Source organism: Salminus brasiliensis, chromosome 18 (assembly GCF_030463535.1).
Source record: "Salminus brasiliensis chromosome 18, fSalBra1.hap2, whole genome shotgun sequence".
NCBI lineage: Eukaryota > Metazoa > Chordata > Actinopteri > Characiformes > Bryconidae > Salminus > Salminus brasiliensis.
In genome coordinates this window covers 33,715,661-33,739,260 of record NC_132895.1, presented here as the reverse complement: position 1 = coordinate 33,739,260, position 23,600 = coordinate 33,715,661, and the positions used below count along the sequence as shown (strand labels likewise).

Genomic DNA, 23,600 nt, shown 5'->3' with positions numbered 1-23,600 from the left:
CTAATAATATATAATAACATAAATATCATTCAAATATTGAATATTTCAGTGATTTTTTAATATGAATATTATACGATTAATTCATGGTTTTCTGGATGAAACACATTCGCTAGATAAAACACGAAGCCACCAGAAATACGAAATATTATTAAATATGAAATATTAAAACTGGATTAGTGTGAAGACGCTGAGCACTTCAGAGAAGCCCCTTCACAGCCTACGCGCTCGACCACCGAGGGCCCGTCCAAGACAAACAGGGCCCAGTCTCCTGCATTCAGGGAACCGCACCTCGTCCCCACCCCTCGTCCCCGCCCCTCGTCCCCGCCCCTCTTCTACAACCTCCTCTGCTCCTCTACAACCTGCGCTCTGAAACCAACGTCTGACTGAGAACTCACTGATATTCTGGTCCAGAACAAAACGCACTTGAGCCAGATAATCCCCGCTGGACCGGACCGGACCGGACTGCAGCACGCCCGTGTTCTGAGGGCTGGAATAAACTGCAGGGGTTCCTCAAGGGCCCGTATTAGGACCCCTTTCGTTTCGCTTGAGTCTTGCCTAAAGACACAGCGACAGACTGCGGCGTGTAGCCGAGTGTGTGTGTGTGTGTGTGTGTGTGTGTGTGTGTGTGTGTGTGTGTGTGTGTTTAATTTAAGTGTCTGAAAATGAACACTGGTCCGAGCGCTGGTCCGAGCTCTGGTCCGAACACTACCTGAGTGAAGCTGTATGACGTCATAGCAAGCGATAGCGGACGCTGGAGAGAATGATGCCTGATGTGTGTGTGTGTGTGTGTGTGTGTGTGTGTGTTTATGTATAAGCTGTGTGTATTTAAGAGGGTTTGTTTGTTTCAGGATGTTCACACACACACACACCTACACCTGTCTGAGCAGTGTCACATGACCCTTTTTACCTTAAGCAGTATTAACTATTAACTTACTAGAAATATTTCATGGAAATTTAAATACGCGGTTTCCCCATAAGTCCGATCCGGCCAGAGCTGAACTACCTGCAGGTCCCCACTGAGCTCAGCCTGTCCCATTATTTTTGTCCTGTCCGGTGGATATGAAACACTTTCCCAATCGCTAAACAGCTAAGCAGCGTTCCGCAGGTGTCCGATCACTGATATCAGGCGGCGTTCAGCCCGTTAGGTTCTAATCCGATCGGGCTAGGACTTGTTCCTTTAGCCCCCTCAGGTTTCTTGTTCTCAAGCCGCCCTCCACCGCGAGCCCCTCGCCGCTCTGGTAGGAATAAACCGACTGAACGATGACCCTGAAGGTGTCTGCGAGTCTTTACTGAGCATCCTGAGAGAGCAAGCTAGCAGTAGGCTCAGTGCACACTACACGGACAAAAGTATTGGGACACCTGCTCATGACTTCAGTGCTTCTTTGGTTTAGATACTGGAGCTAAGAGACCAACATATCCGACAAGCAGTCAGGTACACTACATTGACAAAAGTATTGGGACGCCTGTTCATGACTTCACTGCTTCTTTGGTTTAGATACTGGAGCTAAGAGACCAACATATCCGACAAGCAGTCATGTACGCTACATTGACAAAAGTATTGGGACGCCTGTTCATGACTTCACTGCTTCTTTGGTTTAGATACTGGAGCTAAGAGACCAACATATCCGACAAGCAGTCATGTACGCTACATTGACAAAAGTATTGGGACACCTGCTCATGACCACACCTTTGGTTTAGATACTGGAGCTAAGAGACCAACATATTCAACAAGCAGTCAGGTACACTACATTGACAAAAGTGTTGGGACACCTGCTCATGACTTCACTGCTTTTGTAGTTTAGATACTGGAGCTAAGAGACCAACATATCCGACAAGCAGTCAGGTACACTACATTGACAAAAGTATTGGGACACCTGCTCATTGCTTCACTGCTTTTGAAGGTTACACACTGGAGCTAAGAGACCAACATATCCGACAAGCAGCCAGGTAGACTACATTGACTAAAGTATTGGGACGCCTGCATAACGCTTCACGGTTTCTTTAAAACTCAAGGGTATTACAAATGTCTACTAGATTCTGGAGGAGGAGGAGGAGGAGCACTGCTGTGAGGATTTGATTGATTGCATTCGGCAACAAGAGCGTTTTCCTTAGTGAGGTCAGGATGTTGGATGATGGATGATGGATGATGACCACCCCACCTCACCTCATCCAGTAGTACTTGATGGAGCTCCAACACCACCATCATTCCAGAGAACACGGTTCCACTGCTCCACAGCTCAATTTTATTTGTCACAATAAATGAGATAATTTAATAAAGCATATAAAGTTTATTTGTCACGTTCATGATCATATACAGCATGACTACAGTGCGTCAGCCATAACATTAGTACCAATGCCTAATACTGAGCCACAATGGCTCTGACCAGCTGAGACATGGACTCTCCACAAGACCTCTGAAGGTGTCCCATAAGTCCCATAAGTTGTGAGGTGGGCGGGGTGGTGCTGACCACTGCATACCGGGAGGTAACCCCCCACAAGACCTGCCTGCTGATGTTCTGGAGATGTTCTGACGTCTAGAACCTCACAGTCTGGTTCTGTCCAAGTGTCTCCAAGTGTCTCAGGTTCTTACGCTCGTCCATTTCTCCCGCTTCAGCACCTTCACCCACCCCCTGATAGGAGCCACCGTAGCCGAAGGTCAAGTGTGTGTTAGCAGACGTAGCGGCGACTCCGTCCACTCTCTGCGGAAGAGGAGCAGAGCTCGTAAGTAAGGGCAGGAAGCTCGATTGTGCTGGCATGGTGCATCGTCACTATGGCAACTGAAGTGGGTTTGATGAGAACTGATCACTTGGTATCAGGATAAAGGTCGGATTTAAGAAACTGACGGATGACCGTGGCATCGTTGACCTCCCGGCAGTATCTCTTCACTTTCACACATTTTATTTCTGAATGTGGCCCGTATACACTACTGAAAAAGTCCAGTCCGAGTCTCTTAATGCCGATTATCAGCCGATCCGATCTGATCCGATCTTTGCGTTTGTAATCAGACTCAAATCTAATCTGATTTTCTTTGTTAAGCTCTACAGTGTTTAATATCTTACAGTCCAATCTCACTGACCCACCTGACCCTTCAGCTTCCAGCTTAATGAAAAGTTCCAGTCCGAGTCTCTTAATGCTGATTATCAGCCGATCCGATCTGATCCGATCTTTGCGTTTGTAATCAGACTCAAATCTAATCTGATTTTCTTTGTTAAGCTCTACAGTGTTTAATATCTTACAGTCCAATCTGACTGACCCACCTGACCCTTCAGCTTCCAGCTTAATGAAAAGTTCCAGTCCGAGTCTCTTAATGCCGATTATCAGCCGATCCGATCTTTGCGTTTGTAATCAGACTCAAATCTAATCTGATTTTCTTTGTTAAGCTCTACAGTGTTTAATATCTTACAGTCCAATCTCACTGACCCACCTGACCCTTCAGCTTCCAGCTTAATGAAAAGTTCCAGTCCGAGTCTCTTAATGCTGATTATCAGCCGATCCGATCTGATCCGATCTTTGCGTTTGTAATCAGACTCAAATCTAATCTGATTTTCTTTGTTAAGCTCTACAGTGTTTAACATCTTACAGTCCAATCTGACTGACCCACCTGACCCTTCAGCTTCCAGCTTAATGAAAAGTTCCAGTCCGAGTCTCTTAATGCTGATTATCAGCCGATCCGATCTGATCCGATCTTTGCGTTTGTAATCAGACTCAAATCTAATCTGATTTTCTTTGTTAAGCTCTACAGTGTTTAACATCTTACAGTCCAATCTGACTGACCCAGAGCTCCTTTACAGCTCTGCAGTCTGATCACTAAGTCTGAGAACATTAGCATTAGCATTAGCCTCGTCCTCGGTTCTGAATGCGCTGGTTCAGAACCAGAGAAAGGAGGGTGGTTCTCTTTCTGGTAGAACATTAGAACATAGAGCATATCCACCTGGGTTTGGTTTCGAACCACATGGACGTCCGCACTGCAACGCCTCGAGGACCATGTGTGTGTGTGTGTGTGTGTGTGTGTGTGTGTACTCAACAAAGACCTACCCTGGTTCAGTATGAATGGGTCCCCTGGCTTTGCTGCCGCAGCTGCTGAAGTCTCGGGTCACGTGGCCGGGTCTAGCGTCCCATTAGTCACAGACGGTCAGACCCAGTGTGGAACACAAAGCGTGTTAGTGTTGTGCAGTTAAAGGAACAGTCTAGAGAAAAATCTATATGGACAAAAGTATTCGGACACCTGCTCATTCACTGCTTCTTCTAAAATCAAGGGTATTAAAAGAGCTCCACTTCCATCATTCCAGAGAACACATCTATTCCACTGTCCCTTAATGCTGGGGGGCTTTTGAGACACTGGTCTTGGGCTGTCAACACCCCACCTCCTCTCCCCACCCCGGATGCTTTTTTTGGGGGCGTGTCTACAGAGATGAGACTGCTGACGGTCCAACAAGTCCCTTGAGCGTTATCTGGCCCAGTTCCATGCCCCTGGCCCACTGTGCAGGGTGGCAGGGTCGATCACGAGCCCGTTTCTGTCTGCCCGTCTACAGCACAGCCGCGGCACGGTCGCCACGGCTGCGTCTCACCGGGCAACCATTACAACACCATTACGTATTACGATCAGCCAAAACATTACAACCACCTGCCTGATCTCGTGTCCCGTCCTGTCTTTTGCGAGGTGGGGCCTCCTCCATGACCTCCCCTTCCCCCAGGGTTCTCCTGGACGTCCCCCAGTCCAGCCAGCACAGCGTGGAGAGCTCTGGAGATGCTCACACAGCCACAAAATCAATATCCAATATTTATCACCTTATTTCTTCACTATATGAATATATCGGCATAGGTATCATTATATCAACATCAACGATACCTAATGTCTAATAATCAGCTCATTAACATATGAGTATGAATTATTCATAACTTATTAATAACCTAATTAAATAATTAACAATTACATTTCATTTAAAACGTACAACCAAATATCACATTAATTCAAAGCTAAAATATCATATTAGAAGTTTAAATATTAAACTAATTATAAATATGAATATATTTAGTGTATTAAGTTATTAACTCTATTAATACAGCTATTACCTGCTGTCATGTATTTATTGTAACATGAGCTTTATTCAGTCATAAAGGTCAGATATGAAATCTATTAATATCCATATATCAGATTCACCTGTGGGGCAGCCTGACGGAGCTCGAGCGCAACAGGTGTGCGCCGCGCGGGGTCTAAAAGCTAGCTAAAGCTGCGGGTTTTAACCCCCAAAAATACGGCTTAGACCCCTACACGTGGGACTGTGGTGGAGAAGGAACCGGTTCTAGCTACCTGGGTTCTAGATAGGCTGTTTACTATCCGTAGTTACGTAACCCACGCGCTGCGCTCTGCAGCCAAACGGGCCGTTTATTAGTTTACTGGTTATACTGGAACTAGAAACATGTAAACATCACATTACAGCCCATAATAATAATAATAAATATAATAAATATAATGCGCGTATTAATAGTAACGTTGCGCGAGCTAGCTAACTGAGGCAGCAGAGCCTCGAGCGTAACACCTCACACACCCCCACAGCCAGAATAACAACAACGCATAATTTAATAATTCACTGATTAAAAAATTACATATAATTCAGCACTTTTTAAAACATATATATATTTATATATATTTCTTAAATTACATAAATAAATGTATTACCTCAACTTCCAGCTCCGGAAGTGGCCGCGCACTTTCTGCGTGCGCTACGGCAGCCGCGGAGGTCCACGCCGCTCACCAGGCCGAGCTGGAAAACCGCTCTCTAGCGCCATCCCGCGGTGGAAGAGGCTCCCAGATCAACATGGAGAACCTGGCCCTCACAGCTGCTCCTCCACACGGGCTTCAGATCAGGGAAGATGTTCCGAATAAGAGTGAGAACTCTCGTTGTTTATGTTAGGTGCGTGCGCAGTGCATGCTGGGTATTGTAGTAAAAGGACAAAAATCCTCAAAAAGCTACTAATAAAGTTGAATTAATTATTTAAAAGTTTATTAATAAGCAGTAGGCCACAGTGCCTTTAATAAAACACAACACAAACATTACACATTTATTTTTTATTATTTTACACACACAACGGCGACGACGACCACCACCACCACCATCATCATCATCATCATCACCACCATCATCATGGAAAACTCAGCTCGCTCCTAACAGACACGCAGGTCACGCACCATCTAGACGACTGATCAGCTTTTCGATGGATTTTAAGCCCATACAGGAGAGGAGATTGGGGACAGTCTAAGCCCAGTGTTTGTTAGCAGGGTTAGCCTCTAGCATCTCCCGCTGTGAAGCAGACAAGCACAGGTCAGCCCCCGAACACGCCTCGGGTCAGAGATCGAGCATGCTCTTTGATATTCTGCAGAAATATTAAGAAATTGTTCAATTATGTAAGTGGGCGGAGCTTACACTGGACAAAGGGATGGAGCGGCTGCGGGTCACCAAGGCCAGCAGTCTACATGACCTGAAACAGGGGTGCTCAGCTGTAGACGGCACTGCGGTCACTGTAGTTACTGAATAACAATAATAATAATAACAACGCCTCAGCACTGACCCGTCCCTGCGGTACAGAAGTGTGTAACAGAGGTCGGGACTGACCGATGGGTCCTGGTCAGTACACGGTACGGTATGATGATGTGCGACGATGATCCTGCTCTGTGAACCCCCCCGCCCCCCCTTTTTTCTCAAATCCCCTTGATCAGCTCCATCTGTTTCCTCTTGTCCTTCGCCCTGTTGATGGTCATCTTGAACAGCCGGCAGTACAGTTCCATGGAGACGGGCGTGTCGTCGTTGCCGGGCACCGGGTACGTAACCAAGCTGGGGTTGCAGTTGGAGTCCACGATGCCGACGGTGGGGATGTTCATTTTGGCCGCGTCCCGGATGCCCACGTGCGTCTGGAAGACGTTGTTGAGCGTGGAGAGGAAGACGATGAGGTCGGGCAGGCGCACTCCCTGCCCGTACTGCACGGGGGCGTTGGTGAGCAGCCCGCCCTGCCAGTAGCGCGTGTGCGCGTACTCCTTGCACTCCTTGGCTGTACTCTCCACCAGGTGAGCGAACTGCCGCTTCCTGCTCACGAAGAGCACGATCCCTCCGCGGTACGCCACGTGCGCTGTGAAGTTCAGCGCCCTCTGCAGGTGGTCCGCCGTCTGCTCCAGGTCGATGATGTCCACGCCCAGGCGGTTGCCGAACAGATAGGGCTCCATCAGCCTGGGAAGAGAGGGCATAGAACCTACAACCTCCTGCTGATGGATTTCACCACTATTGAACACCGGTCTGATCAATTCCGCTAATTAAAAACTCGAGTTACGACTGCGACGGAATTACGCGCCTGTTCGAACCTACTTCCTAATGAATAATTAGTAGGCTTGAATGTTTAATTACATTAGAGAATAATTAATAATTATTTAATAATTAACACATACTGAGTAATTAGCAGGTCCTGAATAAGTATAACTGTACCGAATAATTAGGCACTGAATGATACTCATTAAATACTTTGTATTTATTGAGTACAAGTACAGAAGTCATCAGTGGGTACTGGTAATTGGTAGATACTGAACAATTAAGTTACTAAATAATTAGAAATCATTTGTTAATTAGCATTCTTGATTTAATAATTTAAGTATACTGAATAATTAGGTACTTAATTATACCAATTAAATAATTAGTATGAATAAAGGGTAATTAATAGGTACTTAACATTACTTCTTGAATAACTGCTGGATACTGAATTATTATTACTTACACAGGATAATTAGGTACTGTAATCACTGAACACTTAGTGAGTACATACTGAACAAGTATATGGTACTGAATAATTAGTTACTGCAGTAGTTACTAGATACTAAATAATTAGTAGTTTATATACAAATATAGAATTACTGCTAATGAAATCATTTGTAGGTACTGAGTACTTACTAGTCACAGAGTAATCTGTAGGTACTAGGTAATTGTTGGGTACTGAATAATACTGTTTTTTCAGTAATTAGTAGATACTGAACAAGTAGAAGGTACTGAATCATCAGTAGATACTAAATAATTAGTAGGTAATACATCTAATTACTGCTAATTAAATCATTTGTAGATACTAAATACTTACTAGTCATGGTATAATTGGTAGGTACCGAGTAATTGGTGGGTACTGAATACCTTTTTTGAGTAATTAGAAGTTCTACATTAGAAGGTACTATGTAACAATTACTGCGTAATGAATCATTTGTAGGTTCTAGGTAATTGGTATTTAAGTAATTTGAGTAGGTCTTGAATAATCAGTATGTACTCAGTATGAAAGGAAGGGGGTTCTACTCCACCGCAGAAGTGACTAACATGCCATCCGACCTCAGCAGCTCAGGTAGAGCTCACCTGTGTCTGCAGCCTTTCATATGTCCGAGGTGTACGCGGGCCTCAAACAGGTCCTTTACGGAGAACAGCTCGGACAGGTGGAAGAAGTCCGGATGGGTCAGGGGCAGGTTCAGAATCTTCTTGTCTACACCAGCAGAGACATGACAAGGCATTGGGGTGAGTGTGGGGGTGGGCGATAGGGTGGGCATTCTATACGTATACCACCTACACAAAATCCACCGTACCTGCATCCTCGCTGTGCAGGGGGGCTGCGGGTCTGGCTGCCGCAGTGGCTGCACTGCTGAACGGGTGGCGACTGCAGGACAGCGCAGCTCCAACCACTCCAGGGCTCCGGAGGCTGTGGACCACTGAGAGAGGAAGCTGAATATTAGTGACAGAAATAAGCAGACAGCACGGAGGTGGGCTCTGCAGCACCCTGAGGTAATTTAATATAAGTTAAATAAATAATAAAAATGACCGCATGAACATCCACCGCCTTTAAAATAACTGGGCTACTTCAGCAGAGCTCGCGCAGGCAGGCGGCGCTGGTACTCCCACAGTCAGTGGAGGGCAGTGAATGAGTCTCAGGTGACTGTAGTATAAGGACACCTGTCTGGAAGCTCCGGTCACTGGATAATCAGCATTATTCCTGACTACTAATGAAGACGCTATGAAGACAGAAGGACAGTCCAGTGGTCAGATGAGCAGGCCTGACCTAGGCCTGTCCACACAGACTCTCAGTGCAGTGACTGTGGGTGAACGCACATCTACTAAACACTGGCTTGTAGGAGGTGAAAATTCATGCGGTCACTTATTTGACATATATAATATATATATATATATATATATATATATATATATATATATATATATTTTTTTTTAATTATTTATTATATTATTTTTTTTATTATTATTTAATTGACCATTAACTTATAATAATCGGGTTTCACTTTAACTAAATGGCAAATTATTAAAAGCCAAATATTACTGATCCTGATTCTGTTTAGATAAAAGGGAAAACATTCAGGGGGGTGAATACTTTTTATACATATTGCAATATTTATACAACACATGTAAAAAAGTATATTATAAGTATATTTTTTTTACACAAGTGTAAAAAAATAAATAAACAAACATTTTACAAACTTTTGCAGAGCCACAAAAATGCCATTAATAATGATAATAATAATAATAATAATAATAATAATAATAAATCGAATATTAATTTCCACCTTAAATGGTGCAGCAACGGAAGTGCGGAGCCTGCAGCTTTTAAGGTGGAGCGGAAATCCTATTTTATATTAATATTAGAATAATTATTATTAGTATTATTATTGGTACGATTAACTGTAAAATAATAATAATAATAATAATAATAATAACAACAACAACAAAAATAATAATAAATTTCCGATTTATCATGTCTAAAAAATGTAGCTCCCTCTTTGCACTTACTAAAATCAACATCCTAATATTATTTAATAATTAATAAATGATAATTAAACTCCTGAAAATGATTAAAGGGGCGGTTTAAGCAGCGGCGCTAGCATTAGCTCGGAGCTCCGTTCCCCGCTCCTCAGACAGCGGGAGTCAGGCGGCGCGGCCCCGCTCTCCGCTCTCCCACACACTTTAACAAAGGAGTCTGTAACGTTCTCCACCTCCACCTCCACCTCCACCTTCAAACACACACACTCTCTCTCAGATACGACATTTCACCTTTCCCCAGTATCCTCGCTGCCATGCTCCCGGTTCCCCTCGTCTCCTTCCACCCAATGTTAACGACAGGCCTTCTGGGTAATGTAGTCCAGGAGCAGCCTCCTCCTCCATGCCGTGCACGGGGAAACGCCAAACGTTGGACTACAAGAACCACAAACACGAGGGCTCGTTCAAAACCAACACGCTTTATTGATCAGCTAACGTCGTGAACAGCTGCGTAATATTAATTATTATCTATTACTAATAACTTTATTTATTAATTATACCAGCGCATGCCTTCAAACACGAACAGTTCAGAAACGTCACTGTAGTAAAACAACAGGCTGCAGACATGAACATGAATAGCCACAGCGAACACTATGTGGCCAAATGTATGTGGACACCCCTTCTAAGTTGCACCCATTGTTGACACCGATGTGCAAATGCACACACAGCTTGTCTAGTCCCTGTAGAGAAGAAGTACTGCCAATAGAATAGGACCCTCTGGAGCAGATCATCATCATGACCCTATTGGCTCCATGCTGCCTAATGCCAGGCGTGGGCTAGAGGGGTATAAAGCCCCCCAGCATTGAGGAGCTGTGGAGCAGTGGAGGAACTCTGTTCTCTGGAATGATACTTTTGAATGAAATGAGGTGGGGGTGGGGGTGGGGGGGGGGGGGGGGAGAGATCCTGACCTTGTGGCTGAATGCAATCAGATCCTCACTGCAATGCTCCTGGAGACTCCAGTTACTCCAACAAAAGCAGGATCAACTCTATTCAATACCCTTGATTTCAGATGAGACCGTGCATGAGCAGGTGTCCCAATACTTTTGTCCATATAGTGCATTTATTTACGTATCTTTTTTGGTGTTGTTGAACGTGTCCAAAAGTTTGTGGACAACGATGCTCCTGCATGGCTGAGGGATTCCTTGGGCGAGAGGGTGTCCACAAACTTTCACATAAAGTGTGAGCTGATGAAAGCGGGGAGGTAGTATTTAAATGAGGAGCTTTCCTATTGGCCCTCTGGTTCTGATTGGACAGCAACGTTACAGTAAATACAGAAAATATGAACTTTTTAAAATAAAAAAACAACTTTTAAACATAGAAAATATCAAATTTCTGAACAAAACCACAAACTCTCTCAAACGGCATCGAACAGCAGATTGGTGACAGTCCAGGTCCAGTGTTTGTTAGCATCGTTAGCCTAGCATGTCCTGCTGTGAGGTACAGAAGCGCAGGTCAGATGCAGAACGTGCTTCGGCAGACGGACTGAATCGAGGGTCTGGAGTCAGCCGTGGCTTCGTGTTTTTCGCTGGACTGCTCCTTTAAATGAAAGGGGCGGGGCTTGACCAGGAGGGGGTGGGGCTTCATCTGGATACACTGTACACGAACTGCAGCTTCCTTTTCACTGCTTTCATCTGCCTCTGGCCCTGTAACTAACACACACACACACACACACGGTTCTTCAATTTACATTGGTCTGGATTGAGTTCCACCAATTTCACACCGACCTAGAACGGTTCCCCTTATTTCACGCTGTTCTAGAAGGTTCTCCCCGTCCCACACAGTTCCAAATGGTCCCCCAACCCCGATTCAGACTGCTATACAATGTCCCCGTTACACGGTTCTAGAATGGGAAATACGCTTAGAACATACGTTCCCAAACACATACACTGTTCTAGACTGTTCTCCGTCTATTGCAGATATTCAATATCTATACCCACGGTACAGCATCCTAGAATGTTCCACATTTCGCACTGTTCTACCGCGTTCTTCCCAATTTCACTACATTGAAATGGCACTGTTCTAGGTTCTCCGTCCATTTCACACTGTTCTACAACGTTCTCTTTACTTTACAACCTTCTAGAATGTTCTCCTTCAGTCCCACACAGTTCCGGAATATCATGTCATGTCACTAATCCACAACGTTCTAGAATGTTCTCCATCTATTTCAGACTGTTCTAAAAGGTTCTCCCGATCTCACAGTTCTAGAATATCCCCATTTCACTGTTCTACAACGTTCTCCTTATTTCACAACATTCTAGAATGTGTTCCACCTCTTTCACACTGTAGAATGTTTACCAATTTTACACTGTTCTACAACGTTCTCCGTCCTTCTACAAGGACGTTCTAGAAGGTTCTCCCCATCCCACACAGTTCCAGAATATCCCCCATGTCACTGTTCCACAACGTTCTTGTTTTACAACGTTCTACAATGTTCTCCATCTATTTCAGACTGTTCTAGAAGGTTCTCCCAGTCCCACACAGTTCTAGAATATCCCCTATTTCACTGTTCCTCAACGTTCTCCTTGTTTCACACTGTTCTAGAAGGTTCTCTGTCTATTTCACATCATCCCAGAACGTGTAGATGCTCATAGCGGTCATCTCTCCTGCTGCAAACCTCAGCTGGGCCGTCACCGGAGGGGTCGACTCTGAGGAACAGTCGGAGGGTCCGAGACCGGACCGGTGTGTGTGTGTGTGTGTACCTGTCGAATGTATCTGAATTTCTCTCTCCTCTGTTCTGTATCCAAGGCGATGTAGGGGCTGAGCAGCTCACCTGGATCAATGGAGGTGGAGAAGACCCTGCTTTAGCAAACACACACACACACACACACACACACACACTCTGAGTTTACTTGTGGGTTTGTGGGTCAGCTCCTGTCGGTTCTCCTCCCTCCTGGGTTCTGCCAGGCAACCCCCCCCCACCCAGGTGTAGATCACCTGCTGGACACCTGTCCATGGACGGTCCTTTAGAGAACGTCTCTAAAAGAGATGCAGGAGTTTGAGGAACCTTTCCAGAACCCAAAGAACTTCCTACAAAACAGTGTTCTGAGCGGAATGTGGGCCAGATGGGGTTCCACCCCTCCTGGTCCCATCACTGATCCCGGTTGGACCCCGGTGAACAACCATATGTGGGGTCCACATGGAACCCGAGGACAAACGCTTGATTCCCGGTTGGGCATGTAATCCGGGTCTGGACCTACACAAGTCTAGAACTGTACCTCCTTTCACTTCAACCTGTGATCAGACCTCCATCATTTATTACATAAATACGGACCAATTGGCTTTCTACTTGATTGTGGAGGAGGAGCCTTGCTGTGAGGATTGGATTGCATTCGGAGACAGGGTGCCAGTAGGTTCATCAATGTTTACCTGCTCGTTTAGTCCTATTCTTTTGGCAGTACTTCTAGACAAGCTGTGCGTGTGCATTTGCACATCTGTGCCCATCTCAGGATCCTTCCTCATACAGTAATTATGGGAGTTGTGGATTTGGGGATGATGACGACGACAACGGCATCCTGAGCTGAACGCTCTTGTTGCTAAACGCAATCAAATCCTCACAGCAATGCTCCTCCTCCAGAATCTCTGGACAGTAGACACAGTTACTCCAACAGAAGCAGGATCAGCTCTTTTAATAGCCTTGATTTCAGAAGAAGCAGAGAAAGAACGAGCAGGCGTCCAAATACTTTAGTCCACAGAGTGTCTGATGAATGAATGGCGGACGGCTGGAGAAGGATACGCAGGCAGGTGTTTGAAAGTCAGTCTTTATTGTTCTTATACAGGCGGAGCGTCTAGACCTGGAGGAACCAGGGGAGGAGAAAGCTCAGTTTTCTGCAAAACAGTGGAAACTGGCTCGGCCCGACCCGACCCGACCCGGCGCGACAGCGAGAGGCCGGTCTCTCTTTCACATGGGCGAAAGCAAAATAATTAACGTTCCTCTTGCGCAGGAAACCCAATCAGACAGATCAAACAGAGGGAAACGACAGAAACGGATGGGAGGGGGGGGGTGGGGGGAGGGAGAGAGGGAGAGAGAGAGAGAGAGAACAGAGAGAGCGAGAGAGGATGCAAATGTAGGTCTGAGACTTTGAGTTTCTACAGGAGTCTGTGGATAAAGTGAGGGTACCTCAGCAGTCCAAAAAAAACAACAAAAAGAAAACATACATAAGTGTGTGTGTGTGTGTGTGTGTGTGTGTGTGTGTACACAACTCGGTAATGACAGTGTGTATGAGAATACAAACAGTCCTTCTGGGTAAAAATATTGATATAATCTCAGACTGGAACAGATACGACTACAACTGTAGAGCAGGAAAACTCCGCCCACAAAACACTTAGCCCCTCCCCTCCTTTGTTGCATCACTTTTTTTGTTGTTTTTTGTTTTGATAGAATTTGAATCTGGCAGTTGATCTTCTCAACACTACGGTAACTATGGACCAATAGAAACGCTTCAAAATGATGGGTTTTGATGAATGGACCAATAGAAACGCTCCAAAATTATTATTTTTTTCAAACAAACCAATAAAAATGATTTTTTGACCTGGACTAAAATTCTTTACACTGACATCCATTAAAAGTTCCGAAGGTCTTCCCCCCCCACCCCCACCTGTGAAATGGAGAAGTGAGGTTTTGGCGTGATGGTGACGAGGATGATATGCTTATACAAGGCAGGGCGGGCAGAGGAGGGTGATCATACACCAGTGGGGGTCACAAGAACACAAGGTGCTATAAACGGAGGGAGGGTCAGGAACACTCTACCGAGGGGCAGCGTGGAGGAGACCCTGTATAAGCGCTTTATGAAGGTTCATGAAGGTCTTACTCCGACAAGCCTCAGCTGTCTCGAAGGCTGCACTGCTCAATTCCGAGGTCACTTCACCATCACAGCGAGACCTATGGACAACTGGTGATGGATGGAATAAGCCTTTATAAAATGTCTACGCAGGCCTATGTCAGCTGTTATAAAGGCCTTATGTAGGAGTCTTTCATCACAGTGAACATAAACCTACACCAAAGACAAGAGCCTGTTGGAATGAGCCTTTTCCGAATTTTCCATTTGTCATTAAAAGGTCATTAAGAGGTCATATAGTTGGAATAAGGCCTTATGAATGTCTATGCAGCTTTAAGTCAGCTGTCCTGACAGCTGTGTGTAGGACTCTTGTACAGGACACCGCTAGTGATCAGGAATACTGGCTGACTATGCAGCATTAATAACGCATTTAAAAAGGCGTACTCCGACTCCGACGCTCGTCTTTATGAACGTTAATGAAGGTTTCCACGACAACGAACACGAACCTGCATTACCATTAATAACGACCAGTGACTCAGCGGTCTTCCTAAAGCCTTTATGAGTACTGATCAAACTCGAACTAACTGGATAGATGACTTTGCTCCGCCCACAAATAAATGGACCCTCCTTTACTCCGCCCACAAATGCATTCTAGGGGCACACAGCGGTTGCTACAGCGATTTAACAAATTACCCCAGCATGCAACTCAAACCCAGAATCTAACGTCCATTATTCTCCACTTACCCCGGAGGCAGCCGTCAAATCACCCGAGGCACGCCCGCTCTCCAAATCTGGCCAGGCGATATGGGCGGGGGGGGGGGGGGGGCTGTTGACGTCTAGGGCCAGGATTAAGCCTAGTGTTGGACTACAGAGCGCGTGGTGAAAGTTAGCTGGTGAAATTTCCTCCTAGATCTTCCTCCATCAGCTGTGAGTGGCGTTATTATTGAACAGTGGAAGAGTTTAGGAGGAACAGCTCACAGAGAGCAGCTCAGCCACCGAGTGTCTGTCAGACCACGTAAAGGTACAGAGCGGGGTCAGGGCCGAGTGCTGAGCTCAGAGCAGAGTGCAGAAAAGCCTCCAACTGACTCAGTAACTGCAGAGCTCCAGACCTGGGGTGGGTGGGGGGTGACTCCAGCAGGTGGAATCAGGTGTCCCAATACTTTTGCCCTTTTGCCGTTTTACACTACATGCAGGGTACGTTTCGGTTCTCGGTTAAAAGATAGTTATGCACCAGAATAGCTATTCTCAGTTCCTGAAAAAAGGCAAACGTGTGTGTGTGTGTGTGTGTGTGTGTGTGTGTTTTAGCACTGCTAGTATGGCACTCGGAGTAGCCTTAATGATGACAGATCTTTAATTCTACAAATGATTCATTGATGCTTTCATGAAAAAAACACTGCCGAATGTGTTCTCCTCAGTGCCAACGCTTGAGCTTTACATTACGATAGAGGACAGAACACGTACCTGAAAGGGAGAGATAAAAAAAACAAAAACAACAACAAAAAAAACACAACGAAACAAAACAAAGCCCACCTTGGATTCATTGGTGACCATCACAGCTGATGCCAACAACACGGACCAGGAAATGAGAAAGTTCAATCTCTTACTGACATCATGTGTGCATTTAAATATATTCAGAATTGTACAAACATACACATTATATATATATATATATATATATATATATATATATATATATATATATATATATATATATATATATAAGGAAAACGGTAGAACACTCACGGTAGACGTCCTACCCCACAATCCCTCAGATCCATAACGTACAAAACGTCCTCAAATAACCGCAAACGAGTCAGAAAGGGGAGAGCAGTTGGGCGTACTGCAGCGTGTCCCACCTCTAACCCCGCCCCCCCCCCCCCTGCAAGACCCCCTCAGAGCTCACCTGCAAGGCCAACATGGACCCTAAGCTTCTGTTCCAGCCAGCACCCTGGAGACGCTCCGGTCAAATATCGTTAGCGGTAGGTAATAGTGCCGTGTGCTGTGGGGTGTGGAGCTGCTGGCCCTCTGTGAGTAAGCTTTTAACTTGGGTAAGGTAGAGAGACATAGAGAGAGACATAGAGAGAGACATAGAGAGAGAGAGAGAGAGAGAGAGAGAGAGAGAGAGAGAGAGGGAGGACCGTCTGTACTCACTGGCTGGAACGCTGCTGCTGCTGCTGCTGTCTCTTATCTACCCTCTGCTGCTCTGCCGCTCGCCTCTCCTCACCTGACTCTACATCTGTCTCATCTATGCATGTCTCATCCTCATCATCCTCCTCCTCCTCCTCTTCCTCATCCTTCCTCCCTTCAAAATGTATTCTAGCCCTCTCCCTCTCCCTCTCTTCCTGCCTGTTTCTGAGCTGCAGGTGGTTGGTCTTGTGAGGCGAGAGCGGGATGACGGCGGCCTGGTCCCTCCGCAGGCGCACCACACTAGCGGTGATGCGTGGCTGGGACAGGGCAGGGGGCAGGGGCGCGCAGGACAGGTGGGAGGGGTTAGGGGGCGGGTGAGGGGACAGGTGCCTGGTGAGGTTAGCGGGGTAGGGGTGAGGGGCGCTACTAGGGCACAGAAGAGGTGGCCGGTCCCAGTGCGACCTCTTTATCCGACTGTGCAGGTAGAAGGAATCTGTCCTGCTTTCGGGGGTTAACAAGGGCAACCGCTCTCCCCTGGGCACCGCGGGGCTCTCTGAGGGGGAACTTAGCACCACCGGGGTGGGACACGCGGCACTAACGACCTCTCTCAGAGGCAATCTGTTCCTGTTCTGAAGGCCACTGGGCTTGTCTCTGAAGTCCACCGGAGCGGGTTCCCTAATATCGGCCATGCTGCAGTTCTCAGGCTTCATCAAGAAAAGATTCTGGTGCTTGACTGGGCACTGGGGATCCCGCGGGCTGGTCAAGTTCATGATAAACGGGTCTGAACTGGCTCCTTCCCTGAAGGACGCCCGATCATTCCCTGCATCCAAGCTGCCGTTTCTCCTCTCGTCTGAGGTCCTCGCCGATTGGCCGCCTGTCCTCCTTCCGTCTTCCGCGGTGCAACAAATGGTCGGAGGCAGGGCTGGTCCCTCGCTGGTTGCTGTGGTGGTGTTTGCATGTCTCAGCACGCTTGCAGGCGTCACCGGCGTCTCCTGGGGTTGCTCCTCCTTCTCCGGCAAAGCCCCGGAAAATGCGGAACCCACGTCCAGTTGAACGTCCATCCCAGTGGCGGAAGAGGCGGCTTCCCCGACTCCTCCGGCATCCTCTTCCTTCACCAAGGCCACTGGAACCGTCGTCACCTTGGCTTTCTCGGCGAGGAACCTGCGGATCTCCTGCTCGATGCTGTCATCGCTGTCCACTGAGCTGCTGTCTTCGTCCACATGGACACAGGGCTGAGGGTCAGCTGCCGCCCTGCCTCCTGCGCCCCTCTCGCAGTCCGCCTCCGCGCCGCGCAGGGGTGCCGTAGGCGTCTTGCTGCTCTGATGTGGCTTCAGACCCTTAGGCTCAAGACCTCTGTCTTGTCTTTGCAAGCACAGCTCTTTGCCGCTATTCAGAGCGGGTTTTGTGGGTTTAACGGCGAGGGGGGTTTTCGGCTCCAGAGCAAGCTTGGGCTTCTTGTCAGGAGTTTGTGCGAGTCTCTTTCGCGCCTTGAGTTTCATGTCCCTCACTTTCTTTTTCACTCGTTTCTTGGTCTTAAGCAAGTCTTTTATCGCTGCATCCAGATCTTCGTCGCTGTCCAAAGAACTGCTCTTATCGCTGCTGTGATTTCGCTCCAAGCCAAGCAGAAGCCTTTGAGCACTTGGGGAGATCCTAGACCCGCCACTGGACCCCACTTTGTCCTTGATTACGGATCCTTCTGGAAGGGGAGAGTTCTGTTTGGACTTGGTGTGTTTTGTGGCGATTGGGCTACACGTGCGCGATGCCGCATCGGGAGAACCGTCGCTCTGGGTTACAGGCATGGGCCGAGGCTCCTCCTTAAAGATGCCATTGTCCGGTTGTCTTTTAGCGCTCCCGAGGTCTTCCTCCTTGCGCTTCCTTTTCCGTGAGAGCGACAACCTCAGCGCTTTGCTCTGATCGTCCACCTTCTTCGTCTGCGGCGCTTTCGGAGCCGTGGGTCCTCCAGGGCAAGCAACGGGAGCTGCGGGCACTGCAGTCGCTGCAGGCGGCTGCTCGTGCATCTTCGCCTTGAGCTCCAGGAACTTGCGGATCTCTTGCTCGATCCCGTCTTCGCTGTCCACAGAGCTCTCCTCGCTCCTTCCGTCCGTCTGCAGAGGAAGAGAGGTGGAGGAAAACAGAGGCGGAGCCTCCACCTCGGAGCTCTTTGCCAGGCTCAGGTTAGGCTCGAAAGCTGCAGGCATGACAGTCTTGGAGATGTCCAAAATGGCCTCAGCGCACATCAGCTCAGCCGTGGTGTTGACCGTGAGGGTGGAGTGGATCTGCGGCTCGGCCGCCGGCTCTTCGGCTCTCAGGGCGCAAGGAGCAGGAGACGTGCTGAGAGAGTGGCTGACCGCTAGTGGCTTGGGGGAAGCACATTTCTCCTCCCCGTCAGCTGCCGCACTCTTCTTTTTGTGGCTGCTGCTCTTCTTTTTGGGCAGGGTTTTAAGGGGCTGAAGGCCGGTGCGATCTGGGGGAAAGAGGGGCACTTGGCGGGGCTGTGCAGCCATCAGAGGACTCTGCTTTGGGTGAACATTGGGTCTCTCCTGCTTCTGCTTTTCTTGCTGGTAATGCCGAATGGCCTCCTCGATACCATCGTCACTGCTGGAGTCCAGCTCCTCCTTCAGGTGCGAGGACCTCTCGTGCCGTTCCTTCTGCTCCTGCTGAAACCTCTGAATGGCCTCCTCGATGCCGTCATCGCTGCTCGAGTCCAGCGACTCTTCGTCCTTAATGCGGAGAGGAGGCGGAGTCCTGTCCGCCCCGGGCGAACTGGAAGAGGAGGCCTTCCGTACCCCGGAGGAAGGCGGCGCTTTTGTAGGCAAAGCTTTAGCTGCATCGATTTTTCGGAAGGGGTTCTCCTTGCTTGGCTTCTTCTTCTTTTTCTTCTTCAACGTCACCAATGATGGAACTGCTTTTGCACCTTTCTGGTCATGGTTACTAGCAGTTAGCACCTTATTGCTGTTGGAATGTGGGAGCTGTTTCGAAGGTTCAGGCACACTGGGCTCTCTCCTTTGGGAGACTTTGGGAGTCTGCAGCGGACTCATCACCGGCTCCTCTTTACGCTGGTGGTCCCCCTTCTCCCTCAGGTACTGCTGGATGGCCTCCTCAATCCCGCGGTCCACAGAATCGTCGCTGTCGGAACCGTCGCTAGAAACCAAGCCAGACGCCTGCCGCTTGCTGCAGTCTGAGGTCGTCCGCCGGGACCTCGCCAGCGCTTCCGAGTGCCGGGGCTTCACCTTGTGGCCGGCGTGCCTGGCCAGGTCGAGGGCGGGCTGGGTGCCGGCGTCGGCCTGCACGTTGTCGCTCATGTCGGAGGACTGTGTGCTGCGGAGGCTGTCGATAATCATCTGGACTTTGTGGGGGATGGGGGTTCCGCTGGCGGAGGTGAAGTCGCTGTCGGAAGCGCTGTCATTAAAGCAGAGGGGCAGGCTGAAGCTTTTACCGGACCTCCATTCTGAGTGAACTGCCACCACCGGAGGAACCGTCTTCAGGAACATTCTAGAACACCAGGGCAGAAAGGGCGGCGGGGCATGGGGGGGTGGGGGGGCCAAGCTTCTGAGCTCGTCACATTCTGAAAAAGACAAACAAATAAAAAGATGCTTTTTAGATACTCATCAAACAGCAAGTTCCCCAGGAAGTTCCCCAGCAGGTTCTGACGTAGCTTCATTAGTCATGGTGGACATGTCCTGAAGTTCTTAAAAAACGCTCAATATTTTAACGTTAAGAGTTTTTAAACTATGTACAAACGTACACAGACCAGCCCCAACATCACCAACTACAGTCCTGGAGGGGCAGAGTGATGTCCTCTTCAAAGCATGGTTGGGTGAAACAGTAAAAACAATATCTCACCATATTTTTAATATTATTAATATATGTAATAAGGCCCTGTCACCATAATCACACTATCGACTGATCGTACAATACATGGACAGGTCACCGCCGCTGTTGGCTGACCTCTGCCCACTGTGTTGTGTTTACTTAGCGAGGAGACCCCACTATCGTGAAGCAGCCGGTGTGGTTTTATGGGCTCCAAAAGACTCATGCCGCCAACGGCCACGCTCTCTCAGGGTGGGTAGATGGCGCCTGTCCTACAGTCACACTAGATGCCACGTTGGACGGCACAGGTGTCTCTCAGGTGTCCAGACCCGGCGCTCTACTTCTAGTGCGTTGGTGGCAGTAGGAAAAGAGGGGGTGGAGTCTGGCTTTGCATGTATTGGAGGAGACCCTCCTAGTGTCTGGAGCATTGCTAGATGGGGCTACGTATGGGTGGGCTGATTGGGAAAAGATGGCAGGGGGGGGGTATTTTGGTTTATTTTATAAATTATTTTTAATTATTTTTTAATATTCCAATTTTCAATTCCAAAAATTATATATATATACATATATATTATATATACATACATATTATATATATACACACACACACACACACACATATATCTTAATTATTTCTGAAACAATATATCCAAATAATAATCTGTTATGATTAGGGATGCGCCGATACCACTTTTCTGTCTATACAGAGGACCGATACTTACAGAATATATATTTGATCATAAATATGATATAATAAGCTATGCAGAAACACGTGCAGGCAGGGAAGCCGCATGGCTGCTCTCTAATGCCGATACCGATACTGTGTGCAAGTCCCGGCATCGGCGCCGATACCGATACAGCACCGGTATCGCTGCAACCCTCGTTATCAGCAGCTAATGGTCTACTAATGACCCGTACTCCACAGCTACACACTCGCGCTTTGATCTTTTTTTTTTTTTTTTTCACGTTGTCGTAAAGAACTGGAACTAAAATCACGGTTGGATGATTAACTATGAATTATTAATTATGGATCGCTGTTGACTTTTATAGAAATGTATACACTTATATATTCTACATAAGACAATAAAACACTGCTGGACAAAATAACACCGCGTCGTGACGTCACACTCAACCAATTAGTATACCGTGCTCCACGCGCGCCCCGAACGAGCCAGACAGGTGTACCGCGCGCCAACCGGATTTGTTTTGAATCCAGAAGAATCAGATAGCACGCGGGGGGGGGAGCAGCCCGGTGATCAATAACCCCGAGTTTACCGTGTTATTACTGCGTTTCCACGCAGACGAGCCGCTGCTGACATTCAGAAAAAGTTCTAATTAAATTCATTTTAGTTTTTAAAAAACCCGAACTCGCTTTTAAGCGCCGGTGTGAGCGGGTCCGCGGCACGGTGCTGCCCGGCCGGCCGGCTGGCTGGCTGTCCGGCTGGCTGTCCGGCTGGCTCGCTGGCTGGCTGGGTCTCCGGAGGAGCATTAGCATCGGCTACCTCCGCCCGGCTACAACCGCTGCCGCCGCCGCCGCCTTCTCCTCCTCCCTCCACAAAAACAACAAACCCGCAGCGACAAACTGTGCAAAATACCCCCGACTCGGGCTTTAATCACTTCCCAGCCCGGCTTCCTTTTGTCGACTTCACGCTACGGCGTCTTAGCTCCCAGCGCCCCTCACAGCGAGCCGCCGAGGCGCCGCCTGTCCTCGGAGCCTGCTGGCGGCTCAGGCTGCACCCTCGACCGGCGAGCGGTGCTAACAGACACCGCAGAGCGGGCAGCTTCCGGCGGCCACCGGCCGACCGGCCAGCCGGCCAGCCCCGGCGCTGTTCTCGCTCTCAGCCCCCCGGAAAACCAGCGGGGGTGAAGTTGAGGCGATTAACGGACTAATATACCGGCGACGGAGCAGCGAACCAGCGGGAGGAGAGGCGAGGCGAGGCGCGGCGCTCCGGGTCTCTGCCCCCCGCCTCGAGCTGGGAGTCTCGCCGGGCCTCTCGACTTCGAGCCGGCGAGTGTTTTTTTTTTTCCCGGAGAGAAAAAAGCCCTTTGTGTCGCTTCTGCCGGAGCATGAAGCTAAACCGCGAGCCGGGGAGAGAACCTACCTGCCTGCCTGCGGAGCGGAGCGGGGCGGCGGGGCGAGCCGGGCTTCGGTTCCGGAGAGTCTGTTCACAAATTATTTCTTAAAAAAAGAGCCCGGACCCAGCCACACGGCACGGGAGCGCGCAGACACTGCACGTTCTCGCGAACCCCCCTGCCTTCCTACTTACCTTGGAGAGCTCACTTAAAGCTACAGTACCCCAAAAACCAGCCCAGCAGCCCTCAGCACGCGGGCCGTGCACAGCCCACAGCCCACCTACCCTGCAGCTCGTGCCCGTAATCTGAGCCTCTTATCTGTGCTTCTGCACAGGTGCGCGCGAGGAGCGCTCTGTATTGTGGTGTTATTGAAGGCACAACACAGCAGCAGTGCGCATGCGCACAAAGCACGGGGACTCCTCGAAAACCTAAACACAGCGTGTGTGTAGTTTTTATTTTTATTTGTTTTATGGTAATTTAATGATGGATGGATCAATAGAAATCGAAACGCTCCAGAATGACCTGCAATTACATATTTGAGTATTTTTATAAATAAATAAATATATATTTTCATGTATTTTCATGTATTTTAATGTTTTTGGTGTGACAGCGGCGATTTGCATATTTATATACACACAGCTGTAAATATACGGTAGATTAGCCACGCCCATTCGCTGCATTTGTGATGTCACAAAAACAACAATTTATATATATATATATATATATATATATATATATATATATGCAAAATATATCACTTTCAGCTGACTTAAAAACAGCGTATATATAATTTAATAATGTTATGATAAATGGACCAATAGAAATGCTCGAAAATGACCTGCAATTAAATATTTTTCTATTAATATAAATAACTATATTTTTAATGTTTAAATAGCGACAATTTGCATATTTATATACACACAGCTGTAAATATACAGCAGATTAGCCACGCCCATTCGCTGCATTTATGATGTCA

General features: G+C 47.8%; 3 protein-coding genes and 1 long non-coding RNA gene across 9 annotated transcripts in view; 1 reads left to right on the top strand and 3 right to left on the bottom strand.

The window, feature by feature from the left end:
* The window catches only part of dipk1b (divergent protein kinase domain 1B), an 11,837-nt gene extending 9,560 nt beyond the window's left edge, over nucleotides 1–2,277 (top strand). The window contains exons 5-6 of one of the 2 annotated variants that reach the window (XR_011977852.1): nucleotides 1–1,947; nucleotides 2,035–2,277. The exon at nucleotides 1–1,947 is cut by the window's left edge and continues 1,913 nt beyond it. The gene's annotated coding sequence lies outside the window, so the exon portion shown is untranslated. The other variant, XM_072662748.1, reaches the window with a different exon arrangement.
* Nucleotides 2,269–5,784, bottom strand: LOC140539912 (uncharacterized). Of its 4 annotated transcripts, none has more exons than XR_011977853.1 (3): nucleotides 5,681–5,784; nucleotides 4,036–4,741; nucleotides 2,269–2,699 (listed from the first exon to the last, which is right to left on the bottom strand). It is a non-coding gene; the product is annotated as an uncharacterized lncRNA (long non-coding RNA). The 4 variants fall into 4 exon arrangements; XR_011977855.1 differs by having other exon boundaries at nucleotides 4,036–4,750; nucleotides 5,681–5,766; XR_011977854.1 differs by lacking the exon at nucleotides 5,681–5,784 and adding an exon at nucleotides 5,162–5,642.
* A 204-nt stretch (nucleotides 5,785–5,988) lies between these two features.
* Nucleotides 5,989–10,120, bottom strand: mrps2 (mitochondrial ribosomal protein S2). Its single transcript, XM_072661933.1, has 4 exons — nucleotides 10,074–10,120; nucleotides 8,603–8,725; nucleotides 8,379–8,502; nucleotides 5,989–7,223 (listed from the first exon to the last, which is right to left on the bottom strand). The coding sequence occupies exons 1-4, from the start codon at nucleotides 10,096–10,098 to the stop codon at nucleotides 6,701–6,703; spliced, it is 795 nt and encodes a 264-aa protein (XP_072518034.1). The 5' UTR covers nucleotides 10,099–10,120; the 3' UTR covers nucleotides 5,989–6,700.
* Nucleotides 10,121–13,143: 3,023 nt separating this feature from the next.
* On the bottom strand, nucleotides 13,144–22,980 carry ppp1r26 (protein phosphatase 1, regulatory subunit 26). 2 transcript variants are annotated; one of them, XM_072662183.1, is made up of 2 exons: nucleotides 22,909–22,980; nucleotides 13,144–20,306 (listed from the first exon to the last, which is right to left on the bottom strand). In XM_072662183.1, exon 2 carries the CDS (start codon nucleotides 20,230–20,232, stop codon nucleotides 16,762–16,764), a length of 3,471 nt encoding a protein of 1,156 aa, XP_072518284.1. In that variant the 5' UTR covers nucleotides 20,233–20,306; nucleotides 22,909–22,980; the 3' UTR covers nucleotides 13,144–16,761. The 2 variants fall into 2 exon arrangements, with proteins under 2 accessions (XP_072518284.1, XP_072518283.1); XM_072662182.1 differs by lacking the exon at nucleotides 22,909–22,980 and adding an exon at nucleotides 22,654–22,883 and having other exon boundaries at nucleotides 13,145–20,306.
* Between the last annotated feature and the right edge of the window lie 620 nt (nucleotides 22,981–23,600).

Excerpts from the sequence above, each read along its gene's own strand:
- mrps2 (XM_072661933.1), bottom strand. The coding sequence starts at position 10,098 with ATGGCAGCGAGGATACTGGGGAAAG. Across the intron at positions 8,726-10,073 it reads AGCGAGGATACTGGGGAAAG|TGGTCCACAGCCTCCGGAGC; the intron begins GTGAAATGTCGT and ends TTCCTCTCTCAG. Across the intron at positions 7,224-8,378 it reads ATGAAAGGCTGCAGACACAG|GCTGATGGAGCCCTATCTGT; the intron begins GTGAGCTCTACC and ends CTCTCTTCCCAG.
- ppp1r26 (XM_072662183.1), bottom strand. The coding sequence starts at position 20,232 with ATGTTCCTGAAGACGGTTCCTCCGGTGGTGGCAGTTCACTCAGAATGG.